Source organism: Haliaeetus leucocephalus, unplaced genomic scaffold, assembly GCF_000737465.1.
Source record: "Haliaeetus leucocephalus isolate CR32 unplaced genomic scaffold, Haliaeetus_leucocephalus-4.0 Scaffold906, whole genome shotgun sequence".
NCBI classification, from domain to species: domain Eukaryota; kingdom Metazoa; phylum Chordata; class Aves; order Accipitriformes; family Accipitridae; genus Haliaeetus; species Haliaeetus leucocephalus.
In genome coordinates this window covers 1,673,589-1,687,678 of record NW_010973342.1, presented here as the reverse complement: position 1 = coordinate 1,687,678, position 14,090 = coordinate 1,673,589, and the positions used below count along the sequence as shown (strand labels likewise).

The 14,090-nt window shown below is 37.7% G+C and overlaps 1 protein-coding gene across 2 annotated transcripts in view; it reads right to left on the bottom strand.

Annotated features, from left to right (window-relative positions):
- Nucleotides 1–327: 327 nt before the first annotated feature.
- MAN2B2 (mannosidase, alpha, class 2B, member 2) overlaps nt 328–14,090 on the bottom strand; it is a 30,626-nt gene continuing 16,863 nt past the window's right edge. Inside the window, exons 8-19 of one of the 2 annotated variants that reach the window (XM_010583487.1) lie at nt 11,993–12,183; nt 10,953–11,139; nt 9,889–10,022; nt 7,495–7,751; nt 5,439–5,630; nt 4,286–4,538; nt 4,070–4,180; nt 3,761–3,953; nt 2,948–3,097; nt 2,471–2,583; nt 1,457–1,574; nt 328–564 (exon numbers count right to left, since the gene is read on the bottom strand). In XM_010583487.1, coding sequence (XP_010581789.1) covers nt 470–564; nt 1,457–1,574; nt 2,471–2,583; nt 2,948–3,097; nt 3,761–3,953; nt 4,070–4,180; nt 4,286–4,538; nt 5,439–5,630; nt 7,495–7,751; nt 9,889–10,022; nt 10,953–11,139; nt 11,993–12,183 — 1,994 coding nt within the window. In that variant the 3' untranslated portion in view covers nt 328–469. Of the gene's footprint in view, nt 565–1,456; nt 1,575–2,470; nt 2,584–2,947; nt 3,101–3,760; nt 3,954–4,069; nt 4,181–4,285; nt 4,539–5,438; nt 5,631–7,494; nt 7,752–9,888; nt 10,023–10,952; nt 11,140–11,992; nt 12,184–14,090 lie in introns of both variants that reach the window. The other variant, XM_010583485.1, reaches the window with a different exon arrangement.

Here is a 14,090-nt window from a genome sequence, read left to right as displayed (position 1 = left end):
GAAACAGAACATCATTTGGCAAATCACTGTTCTGTGATTTGGAAGTCATCTCCTCTAACAATAAAATCCCTAGGAAAAGACTCTGGAGATCACCACTAATTAGAAAGACAATTCAAGACTGTAGGACTAATATGACTGTCAGTGCTCTGCAGTGAAGTATCATAGAAGCAGTCACTTTAAAACATTCCACAGCAAGCACAAAAATGTTCAATATGCTTGCACTGCAACACCAAGGTCATTTCTGTATTTTTGAATTGAACAGGTTTCAGAAAAAATACGAGTTGTAAATAATTAAACAACAAAAATACCCACAAATGCATGCCAACAGTTTAATTAAATTTAGAGTTTATTCCAAAATGACTATTTCTTTCATTAACAGCAGTAAAATATTTTTCAAGATCATTACTCATGTCTTGAAACAAAAATTGGAAGCTATTACATATTCACACCTGAAATACAATGTCAAACTTTATTGACCCTGAAAGTATACAAAGAAAGTCCTTATTTCCTTTGGGTGAACAGTTACTATAAAGTTTTCTGAGGTCTCTGTACTGTTGGAGAATCCTGTAAAACACAAAAATGTTGGTAATTTATTCAAGAAGCAGCTTTACTCAAATGTACATATTATTCTGTCTCAAGAGTTTTAACTCATCCCTTCCTAGAAGGCTGGTGTTTGAGCAGATTGTCCTCCTTAAAGCTGTAAGTAGTATGGAGCCTAAGATGCACCCATTCATAATACTAAAATATACAACAGTCCATCTACTTTTCACACACTGACTCACACAGAAAAAGTGAACGACTCCCCAGTCATGCACTTTTTCTTCATCATGAGTAAAGAGCAAGCAAGTTCCTAGCTGCAGGTCAAGCAGAGCTCTAAACTCCCACCCAGCCCAGCCCGAAACCTCTGCAAGCTTTTTACAAGGCACATATATGGATATAAGTGACAGTAAGGACAATGTCCAAGCAACTAACTGGAATAAGAAATGAAATGAGGTCACCCACAGCATTTGACTTGAGTGTCAGCCCCAAGTTGAATCATATCCACACAGTCCTTCAAGCTGATTACAGTGGGGATTTTTAACTGCAGCTGTCTGTTTTTCTGCAGCACAGGCTTAAGCTTAGATTAACACAACTCACCAGCATCTAACAAAATCAATCTGTGTCACAAGTGTGAATTCATAAAGTAGCCATTTCTATCTGGAGAAACTCCAGAAAGATTTCAAGCTTTTTAATGCTTCTATGCAAAACAAGGCATCAGAGAAATAGAGCAGTCTAGTATTTGCAGGGAATCTTTGCTAAATGTTATCGCTTGCAGGCTCTGCCAGATACTAGGTCTGTCTTATAGAAGAACAATATATTTTTAATCTTGCAAGTATTTTTATATTTTTAATTAGACCATTCATCAAGCTTCAATAGTCAGCAACAATATAGACACCAACCACCTTATTCCACTTACCTTTGCTTGGATATTGTGCAGTCTTCCATTTCCACCGCTTCAAAGCGTTTACGTCCCAGGTACCTGTGAGTGATCGCTCTTCCACTAGGATCACTGATCCTAATCCATTTAGCAAAGACTGTGAGTAAAGAAAACACAAGGAATCAAACCATAGTTTATTGAAAATAGCATCACACTTACGGTCTAGTATACTGTTAGACCAGATTAGAACTTTCGTCTCTAGCATTGATCTGTTAAGCAGAGCAGTAGAGACTTTAAAAATCTGCTATGTCATGCAACATAAGGGCAACTACAGATTCACCAGGCTTCAAACTAAGAGGCTGAGGTACTGAGAGCTTCCTCTGTGCTGTAGTAAAGTTCAGAGCCTACTAATCTCTCCATTCAAGAGCTGAAACTCACACTGCACTTTTAAAAACAAAACAGAGAACCTTCACCTTGTTCCCCAAGTTTGTCATCCCAATCAAAATTTCATTATTTTAAAATAATAAACCCCTGCCACATATTATAATATAATCTACTTCTATATAAAAGATCAAATAAACAAGAAACTGAAAATACACAGTACCTGAAGGAAGTGACCAAAGTTTCAACAACTCACAGAAATAAACCACAGAGAAAAAAAATGTTTGTTTCCTTTGATCCTGTCCACATGTCATTAACTATAGGTACAACTTGCAATAACTAAAGAAACAGCAAAACAAATTACCACTCTCTGCACTGGTTATGGTACTGCGGGAAGTGTTATACAACCAAGAGTTCAACAGAACCAGTCCTACTGATATTTATGCAGATCTTCATGCTGTGCCTATGGCCACTTCATGTGAAGTAATGGCTTCTGTGTTCTAAAGCTGAGTAAAAATGAGACCTGCTTCCCTCTGAGGTTAAAGTTATACTAGTATTTCTGTATCCATCTTTTGTGGAGTCTCTAGCATACGGAACGTTTCATTCCAGAACCAGTTCTCTTTGAAACAAAAACACTTCAATTGGTACTCTGTCTGAAAGGATTAAATTTACCTTCAGATTTACCATCACAGGTTGAGACAGCACAGGATCCTCTCCAACTTCATACAAGTGCCTAATTCTTAGCAGGACACGAGTGAAGTCTGCATCACCTTGCTTCTGTTTACCTTTAGGAGAAAAAAAATGCAAACATTTTCTTACTTTAAAAATTTTCAACTTTTTTTTTTTTTTAAGCTTTACAGTCTCGTAATTTGAACTTAATTCCCATTTTTTAAAATCAGCAAGAGGACTAACAGCAAGAAATACCCAGCTCCCACTCTTGACAGGAATGATGCTAACCGGCATGATGAACTCATCATGCAGGAGAAATATTTTACTGTTTGAGTAGAGCAATTGTACAGTACAAATAACTATCTTGATAGAGGAATTTAACACTTTGAATAAATAGAAGTACTAGCCATAGAAGATAGACAGAAAAGAAAGCCAGCTTCTTTAAGCGTAACATCCAGCTACTCTTTTGAAAGCACCTACCCATGTGGACATTGTGGAGCTGCTCTGCATGATTAGAGCTGTATCTCCACCCTGGAATGCTCAGAGTCTGGAGATGAAGATTAGGTGGGACAGTTACAGGTGAACCATGGACTGAATTCAGCTGAAGTTGTCTGGGTAGCTTTGGTTTATCTTCTCCATGCAAAGTGAAACAAAGCAAACATCAAACATCCATCACACACACAAGCCTGGCTAGGGTACTGTGAAAGGGTAAAGAGATTTTTGTTTTTTCTTCCAAGACAGATGCAAAGCAGATGCTATGCTTTCTGCTCCAAGGCCTTCTGAGATACAAAGCAGAAAGCAGCATGGTTTTAACTGCTGGAGAAGTATATCAGAGCTTTCCATAAAGAAAATTTCACTGCAGCTTGAAGTTGCTATTACACTACCAGGCTCCAGCTTTAGTTAATAAGTCAAACAAGTATTTTTAAAAGAATGACTCAAAAATGGTCATTAAGGACTCAGCATCCAGGAAGCTGATATATGGTGCACTAGCTACTTGGCACTAATTCCCTGTGTGGACATTTTGTTCTCATTAGATGCTTTAAGATTTATTCTCCTCTGAAAGTAGAGATAAGTACATAACAAGAGAAACATTTCATACACTTGGACAACAGCCATGTTTGAAATTAATGCAAAGTAATTAGCAGGCTCTAAATTTGCCTCCTAACTCACTGTATACTAACTTCGCCACACAGGAGGCTTGAAGTCTGCATTTACAAACTTAACAGCTAAATCAGAGCAAAATAAATAAGCCATTCAGATGCTAAAGATAGCACAGGAGACAGAATGAGTTACCTGATAATGCCCCAAACATTACCACTGGCCTATGTTCTAATGCCAATCCACTTGTCCGATACAACACATTGGTGACATCCTTGGTTCCTAAAATAAGCCAAATCACAGGGCGAACCATTGAAGAGTCATTCAAAGTGAGATTGTAATTCAGGTCCCACTGAAGGTTGTTCCATAGTCTTCTGTGAAGCATCACCTGTATTGGGAAGGTAAATGTCACAACAGTAATCAGTCATCGTGCTTTACTTATATTATCAGCAGCCATGAAATTATGCTCTGCTATTAAAAAAATAAAATATTTTTGTATGTTACCTCCACTTGTCCATTTCCTTGACTTGAGACACCATGAGCTCTTTCTGCAAGGAGCATCAGCCTTGTGGTATCATCTTCAATGTAGGCAGTCTGGACCATAGGATAATAGTTCTAAAAACACATAGTAAATCATGCAGTGATAATATTAACTTAGGTAACAGTAATGGAGAACAAAGATAACACACAACTGACTTTGGATTACAGCTTTGTGCCTACCCGAGCCACTGTGTTATTCATATATGCCTTGAATGGTCTTTTCTGAATCTGATATCCATTGCTGTCAGTGTAGAGTACCTGCCTGGTGTTCAAATTTGTGCTTGTTCTTAGAACTGCTTCACGATTTAATTCCAAAGGCCCAATGCTGTATTCTTGCTCTATCCTATGGCAAAGCAACTTCCCGTCGTAGCCTTCTGGTACTGTATACATCCTGGTATATACTGCATATATGTAATCCTGAGCGGTAACATTACTATAAAAATCAGAGGAAAGATATGCAGAGTTTATAAAGTGGAGCACTTGATCTGTTATGTCAGGATTTGCAAATCATGATGTCATCCTACACACAGAGAACTTTCTTGCCTGTTTTCTATATGTTTCATGTACATGTACAATCATTATTAATTTCAATTTAATTTTCAAATGTACAGATATTCAGCTGGAGTAAATGATATCCCACAATTTTCTTTGGCATTGCAAGTGTAAAGAGGACTCTTAATTTGATTAGAGAGGCTCTGCTTCTCTCAAAATTACAAAAAAATTTAAAATAATTATGACTCCCTAAGCAACACATTTACATTTTACAGAATACAGGTATTTTTTCAATCTGGGCAACATTAATTTTGATGCAAGAATTCCACTGTTTTCCAAAGGTCCTTCTCAACTACAAACCTTGTACAATGCCATGAAAAGCAAAAGGCTTCAATCAAATAACCAGATTTAAAAGAGGGTGAAGGGGTTATAGACTAATATAATTTTAACACAGAAAAGTAGCTAGTTCATCAGGGGCCAGAGTGTCCTTGTGGAAGATTCATTTCTCCTTTCTCTAATCACTTGTAAGGAAGAGATGCAGTTATAAAAATGAACCATTATGTCCAAATTCCACCCATGTAAGAAGATGTTAGCTGCACTATAAAGCGAACCACAGATGATAACTCTGAAAAATCTTCACCTCCCTTCCTACAGTAATATGAGCTATTTAAAGGAGGTGCTTCCTCAGCACTACGTTTAGCAGATGCGTGCCAGTTCTTTTGTCTAAATCATAAACAGTACACAGAACTCACTGTCTAGGAGTAACTATACAGAATTAATTTCATAGATATCTACAGAGAATTAAACATTCCAGTGAAGTGAAGCTGGAATGGCACTGCACCTGTAGAAATACTGCCGTATCTCTGTCATCAAGTTTCCAAAAACCACTTCCAATCCCACTGCTTTTGATACTGGAACAGCTGAAGCATTTGGGGCAAATAAGTAGTTATCTGAAATGGGTCCTTTCATCACGTCTCCATTCACATGGTACTCAAGGAACTCCTGGGTCACCTGGACAGTCTGGTTAGTCTCCCTGTGAATCCACAGAAGAGGAAAAATCATATTACTTAGAAACACAGTTTGTACATAATAGATGCAAAGCTGAACTGCAACAGGAATGAGGCTGGGAATGCAAGTAAAAAAAATCTGTTTCCTCAAAGTGAATAATTGATTTTGTAAGATTTAGGAAATGAGGACAGCAGAGAATTAAAGTGCTTCCCATCAAGACATCTGTCAGTGTGTACATAGATGGAGTTTCTATGTAATTTATACTTTTGTAAAACAGAAACATCTTAAGACAGAAACAACATCTACATTAGCTCATTGTTTTGACGTGAGAGTTAACTACAGGATCAAAAACTACCTATTGCACAAAAATGAAGTATATCACACCATATTAATGAATAAACAGGTTCACTTAACTGACTTTGTAGCTAGGTAAATCAGCATGATGCAAGTTTCTGTATTTAACACTGGTAACAAATATAATGGCCACAGGACAGCAACATTTACACCCACTCAGTACCTACTTTGTCTCCTCCTTTCTCCCCTGAAGCTTACAGTTCAGCTACTCATGACTCCATATCACAGTCTTTGGAAAGTCATATGAAGGCAATTTAAGATGTTACTGCCCTCAGCTACCTGCTCTGCTCTTTTGGAGCCTTGCTGGCAAAACAGGAAAAATAACTCATCTACTTTTATCTACTAGCCCTGTTATAGGGCATTTCCAGTGCAGGGGCAGGACCTAGAAGTTCTAACTGTTGCAGCTAAACTTTATAAGGCTTCACAGTTGAAGATCCCAATATTTTTAACCTTTCCACCCATTCTGACCTGATGCCTCGCTCTTTCCTATTACCCCAAAGCAAAGTTCCTGAAACTCAAACATTCTGGGCTTGCCTGAAGCCTTGTGAAGAAAGTGAATATCCCATTTCTCCTACATGCTGAATTCCAGCTCTTGCTGCCTGCCAGAACAGGATGGAGAGAAATGGGAATTGAATTCAGATTTTTGTTCTTCCTCATTATATTCCTCATGGAATCTGGAAACAGTTAGGATCCAGAGGCACTTTGAGAAAGTACTTACTCCAGGGCTCTTAATTAAGGCACATCTATACTTTTAAAGCTGATTTTAACTATACTGGACAACAAGTTCTTGCTCTAGGAGGCAGAATTATGAACAAAAACACAAAGGTGAAAGTCACTAGGCCAATGCCAAAGGGGTCAAATCTTCCATCAGTACATAGCTGACAATCTGAATCCTGAGCAGGCAAAAACCAGCATAGCTCCACTGAAGCTGAAGGAATTGGGCCAATTTGCATCAGCCACGAAAGACAGTCTGCAGACCCCAAATCTTACCTCAATCTTGATTGTTCTTCCATTTTATTTGCCCGATTAAACAGAATTTCCTTAGTTAAATGTTTCTTTTCAAAAAGATTTGTAGTTTCCTACCATAGAAACAGTGATGCAGGACTTGCAAAACACTACTGATTAGTAAGAAAAAGCTCTTACTTTATCACTTAAGGCTCATTTTATAGCCATTGTGTATGTGCTTACTTATTTATTTTTAATACAAACACACATTCATAACCCTCTTCAGTTCTCAAGTACAATGAGATTCTGCTGATGTACTAGTTAATACTGGGATATGTCATCTTAGACTGATTGCGTGATTAAACAGGGCAACAACATTACAGAAATAGTATGGAATCACAACTGGGCTAGTGTTGATGTTTCTCGTAGGAAGGAGAACATGTGAACTGGAAACAAAAAAAGAATAATTATAAAGAACATTTTGCTAGTTAAGTCTCAGAATTAAGGCACATGATAGAGTCCTTGGACTTATTTTTACAAAGGGTTTTACAGACTCTGAAACATTATTAAAACCAAGCAGGCAATCTCACCTCTCTGTAATGCTGTGCATTAGATTTGTGTTTTGGTCAAACAAGACTTGGTAGCAGTTGTTAACCACAGGAAGCAACTGTTGACTTTCTTGATCTGCACGAGTTATGTCTTTTTGTTTGTACTTGACTGATCTTCCAATAAATGCAGACTGCTTACCATTCAAGGCTTTAATACTGTATTTTCTGTAGCTCAAACCACTTATTGCAACTAGAATATAGAGATCATAGGTAGAATGGGACTCCGCCGAGCTTTGAACCTGTATGTTAACATACACGACAAAGCTCCATTACAGAAAATTAGTTAGCAAGGCAACTATCTTCATGTGTTGTAAGCTCTAAATTACAAAAATTAACTACTACTTTAAAAAGAAGTTTCTAAACATGCCATTCTTACAATTCTCAGCTATAATGTAGATCCATGCCACTTTTAATTGGGAGTTTGGTGAACTTGGATTAAGCTTGGCCTTTCTGTGAAGGAAAGAGGGTCACTAAGAAAATTACAAAGTTAGATCCTATTTTAACATAAACATGGAATTGTAGATCTTGATTTAAGATTGCATTGCAAAATGTCTATATGAGCAGAAATAATCACAAATTAAACCAATCAGTCAAATGACAGAAAAGAGACTGAAACGTAAGGGAGGTGACTAGTGCAAGTATAAGAAAACTTGTGGCAAGAGGAGAAAACACCCAGACATGCCCTCACCTTAAGCAAGGCACATAGAGAGGGAGTTAGAAGCATGCAGCACACTTTTGAACAGTAAACAGAACACCAGTGTTACTCAATATCAAAATATCTTAAACAACAGTTTTAATCATCTTTCAATTCAATATATCCTGCCCATTAATGTTATATAATTTAGTACCACTTTTGGTTTGGGGCAAGAAAATGAGACTAGAGAAATACTGTACAGATTACATTGACAAAGAGGTTAGTTATGACTAACCAGAAATTAAAGCAAGTTGTCTGTACCTTCACACTGTGGATTGGCATATGTCCAGTTACCCACACTGCAGACCTCCTGACCTTAGTGGTTTCAACAGGGCCTACCCGTTCGCTCCCTTCACTATACCACCTATATATGTGGTACAGAAGGCGGCAGAGCGCTTGCCAAGCCTCAACTCCTCTCAGACACATACTCACATCAGGGTCGTGAGCTAAAGATACTTTCTCTCAAAAGGAAGGAGTGTGTGATATGAATGTACTTTTGAACAGTACATACTGCAAGACCCCAAACCACATTCTTGTTACTGGTAAAGAGATTTCATTTAGCCTCAAGTGACTATCCACATGCATATATGGGTAACTTCTCGCAAAAGAGAGGACAGACCAACTCTGGAACAGAGAACTTTGTATTTTTAAAATAAAGAATTACAGCTTGACTTCAGGCCATCCTAAATCCTGAAATAAATGCTTTAAATACATGTCAATCTTCTTGTATCTTACAAGGCTGAAGTAATTCAGATGGCTGGACTTCTGGGAGGTAAGTGGCTGACAGGTAAAGGCAGTATGGTCAGTATGTGCTAACCCAGGACACCGATGGCTTCCAGATAAAGGCAGTATGGTCTTATGCCATCATCATGTATACGTGCAGGAAGAGGAGACAGCTGTTGTGTATCAATACCTGACTACAATGTGCCTCGATGTCCAGTGATAGTCATAGCCACAGATAACAGAAACTCTGTCCAGCTGGCAGAACTTGCTGAGCTATCTGGCAACTCGGGCACAGAAGGGAGCATTTGGAATTGTGTCATGCCTCTTCAGGCCTTACGTGCAGGAGGCATTCCTACAGGTTTATCAAGCCATTGATGATGACACACTCTCTACAACAGCGGCTCCCGAGAAAGGCTAGTGCTAGTTTTCACTTGAGGCCACTTTCTTCTCTCCCAGGGAACAGCTGGCCTTGTCTTGGAGCTTGGCTATGACAGAATGATATATCATATGGCAGCTGACTGTCCCCAGTTTCTTTTGGGCTTGTAAATAAGACCTAGATTTCTTAAATCTCCTCTCCTCCCCAAGGCAATCTGTCAATTGTACAAACAGGACTATCAATTGTAGGGCAGAGCTTCAACCAAAACCGCTTTATTGGAAACAGTATTTTTTATGGAAAGAAAAGCAAGATAAGAAGTGCCAGGTCACACACAGCAAGCATGCAAGGGACAAACCAAACACACTAGAAGAGCAGGAAGCCCTTTTGGACATTAAGACAAAAAAATTCTAGTTGAGAGAACTGGCAAGTAAAAAAAACCAAACCAAACCAAAAAACCCACCACACTTGAAGGAGGACTAGGAAAATCCCTGTTTGAACTAATATTTGTTTTCAGGGTAAGGTTCAAGCCAGGGAAAACTCACAAGTGAAAGAAAAGCAACAGAAAGAAACAAAGCTGAAGTACCTGTGCTGGTACAGGAAGTCCCAGTTCATCATACACACTCATTGCTAAGTGGCTGACAGAAACTGTGACAAAGGTAGTGATGTTCCATGCCAGTGGATTATAGACAACAACATACTGGTCAACATCTGTAGCACCTTTGTGCACACAAACAAAGTTATCAGTCACTAAAACTATGTATTTTTAAAAATGGGATATTAAAAAGTATTTGAGAGATCTGTCTAGGTACAACCATCTTACAAAATTTTAACATAAAACCCCACAGTAAAACTTCATGATTGAAAAAAGGAAAACATGTTCTAGTACTTCATAAAAGCCTCTTCTGCTTTATTCTTCTATTCTTTCCCCAATAAAGAGAGACTGCGTATTCAGAAAATGACACCTGAATTGAATGTAAATGCATTTAGTGAAAATAAGCAGCAGGAGTGAGAGAGCAGCTGCATGGTGCTTAGTTGCTGGTTAGGGTTAAACCATGACAGTGTTATACAGAAGATCAAATGAGAAGCCTAATCTAAAAACCACCCTGTAAAAAAATGAATCAGTCTGTTGCACAGCCCACAGCACTTCTTACATTTGACAGTTTAAAAAGTTTCCAAAGTAAAGATAAAAGGGAATGTACAGTCTTTAGATCCTTAAAAATTCCATTACATTTTTTACACAAGCTGATAGTACACTACAGCAAGAACATTTCTTAACTGTGACTGTGCTTCTTACCATGTAATCTTACGTTGCATAGTAAGGTTAATTAATTACCCCGATCAGCACCTCCCCCTTCCCTCCGTTATATAGTTGAGGTCTGAATCTGCGAGCCAGATCTGATATATACACTGGGGCAGGAGTCAGCCTAACATCAGCTTAAAGGTCCTGGTTTCAGATGCTTGAGGTCTGAGAGCTCATAAATTCATCCGAGTTTGCCTCAGGTCTAGCAGGTCTCATAACGCAAACAGGATTTTCCAGCCATGGTTCACAGAACTTAGGTGGTACATAGTATGTTGATTGTTTTGGAGGAAAACATGATAGCTTTCATAAGTTAGTCTGAAAATCGGAAAAGCTGTGTTAAAAAGTACCTGGTATTCCTGAGTCTTTATTGTAAACAGAAGAATAGACCTCTCCGTTCTTCTTCACATTGTTCATGTCAAAGATTATGGAAGCCATTAGCTTCTTTACGTTGAATATTCCATACATCAAGTTATTCATGTACATGTCCTTCACCTTGGGAGACTCTGTTCCTGTTATACCATCATGGTGCTGGACCTTACATTTAAGAGTAGTTTGAAAGGTCACAACGCACAGGATGACAAATTCAGGTTTGCATTTATATTAACATGGTCCACTAACCTTCAGACATATAACTTAAAATAATAAGGTATTACAGCTATATTCACAGATTCACATTTTGCCTACTCCAAATTGCTATATATAGAATGAAACAGTCAAAGACAAGGTGCACACAGATTTCCCTCTATACATATTTCTCTCAATATTTAGAAATTACTAAAGTTACATACTTAGAGGAAAAAAAAATATAGGTTATCAAAACCAAGAATGCACCAAAAATACCATAACAAGACAGGTTTTTCATTTAATACTAAGATCTGGTCAATAACTTAGCTGACAAAATATTTATTACCAGCAAAAGCAATGAGGCCTGTAAATGGTTACTGGTATGAGGCTGATCGCTTAGCTGCTGAACTTTGAAGAAACAAATTTGTCCTTCTTCTAATTTGCAGAAGTAGAGATTATCAGGAGTTTTCAGTTAGTTCAGTTTTTGTTTATTTTATTTTTAAAAACCATTTTGTAAATAATAAAAATAACATTAAGAAAAGGAATTTCATGTGCAAAGTTTGAAATCACATAATCTTTTACCAGCTGAAGAAAACATTTGCCAGTAACCTTGTCTTAAATGCATGGCTACGGGGCTGAAGTGATGTTTCAAGATGTTTTTTTGAAAAATTGCTTTATTTTTGCTTGTGACTTGCTAAAGGGGAAACTTTTTTCTAAAAACATAAAAGCAACCTCAAGACACTCCAGTTGAAATGCTTAAGCAAAGCTTTGCCTTTGGGCAATAAACATTTTCTTGCAAATTAAAAAATAAATCAATCTTTACCTCTGAAACCGCCCATCTAAGGCTCTGAAGTTGCTTTAAGGCTCCACATTTGCAAATAGAACTTGCTGGGTGTTTCCGGACATACTGTGTGAAAAAGGACTCTCCAGCATAAAGCAGTGAACTTGCTCGCCTTGCGATTCCTTTTAATGTGCTCCGAGAAGTATAAAACCCAGTCCATGCTTGAAATGGCTCTGTTAAGAGTTGAACAGATCCAATACATGTCAAAATACGATTTCGGTTATCATTTGTTTGTTACTTATTAGACTACTACTGTACAGCTTCTTATATGAAACCTGCTGTTGGTTTACACACCGGCCATGAAATGTAATAGTTATAAGTCCTACTAAGAAACACAGCCACAAACATGCATTTTGGAAAACTACAATCTTTCATACAGGCCTAGTAACATGAATGTTGAACAAAGCTGTTTATCGACTAAGTTAATCTATGTTTGCAGAAATTTCTTCTTTGTGGATCTGCACACAACTTTCGAAGTTTCGCTGAAGCATATTGTATTACTCACTAATAAAGAAAGTGGATTATAATCCTTGTTTACTGCTTGATACAAGCTCTCTATATTCCCCCCTTTTAGTCAAAGGGATTTATCTTAAATTTCACTTCCTCAAAATGGAGTAGAAACAGTGATGTGATAACGTGACTCCAAACTACATCAAAAGATGCCCTCAAGTGGTCAATGAGAAGTATTTCAACAGTTACTTCATGCTAATATGTTCCAGTACTCCATAGAGTAAACCAGGAAAACAAGTATTTGTTTTTAAAACCTCCAAATACCTACTTAGTGGTTGGGTTTTTTTGTTTTTGTTTTGGGGGGAATTTTTTTTTTAAATATACCACTGATAGTTTTTTCAGAAAGAAGTTGCAGATAGTGCTTTATAAAGTGCATATATGCAACCATAACAATCTCCTATCAGCTTAGGATCAAAGGCAACAATTAGAAAATGGGATCTTTTGCTCAAAAACTTCAGGACAAATTCTTTTTGGCCTGAAAAATGCTAGAAGTTCAAACAGAATGAAATTCATTTCAGTTTTCAAGGCTACAAGCAGAAGAGTCACATATGCATACTAGCACAGTACAATGAACGTAGAGTAGAAAAAGGAAATACTTATCTGAGACTTAAAACTTGAGTTTCCAAGGCATATGTCAGAAGTGACACTGAGCCCAGTAAGTGACTCATAATAAAATGGCATAGAAAGAATGAGAGAGGATTAATCATCAAGAAGCAAGATAGTATGTGGGAGAAAGTGCACTCAAATCTACACTGCAATTGCAAGGCACAGTCAGCCATGTGGGGAAGAAATTGCATCTATGTGTGGGCACCCACCTGGAACATTGAAGGTGCTGCTATTATGCAAGTGAATGGCAATCGACTACTGCCTGTAAATTATGCCAAAAGATACAGGTAAGAGCTCAGATGTAAAAGGATATTAGCATTTAAAACTGGCAGTGCACTTCTCAGCAAGTTGTTAGATATGACATGATCCCTAGAGGGAGGTGAGTAAGTAAGGAATTAGTCCATGCAGTGATTCAGAGGAAGCAATAGTTATTTTTATTAATTTAAAAGTAAACAGACATATTACAGAATACTGGATGTATAAGTTAAATTTGGGTTGTAATAGTCCGAGATATACATCCACAGTGCCAAAAAATGTAATGAAGTAGAGGTAGCTACAGTTATATGGAAAGGTATTTTAAGGATATCAATGATATTTTAATGATAATCCAGGAAATGAAAAATATTAATGAGTCTAGAAACTGAGAAGTTAGTCGTACCTTCTCTCTGCATACTTCCATATGAGGCCTAAAAGGGTAAATTTACTGGGGAAAGGATTTAAGGGATGTTGGGTATGGCATGCCTTCTTTCATATCTTCCCAGTACTTCTCAGCTCTGCTTGAAGAGCTAAGGTAGTGCAGCAAGTAAGAAGCAAGCAAGCAACAAGCAGCTGCAATTAATTTGTGTCACATCATACTATGAAATTTCAGAAATACAGGCACTATTTTTACTTTTTGAGACTTCAGTTATAACACAATTCCCCCCCCCCCCGCCCCCTCAATTTTAAAACTGTTTTCTTTAATGAC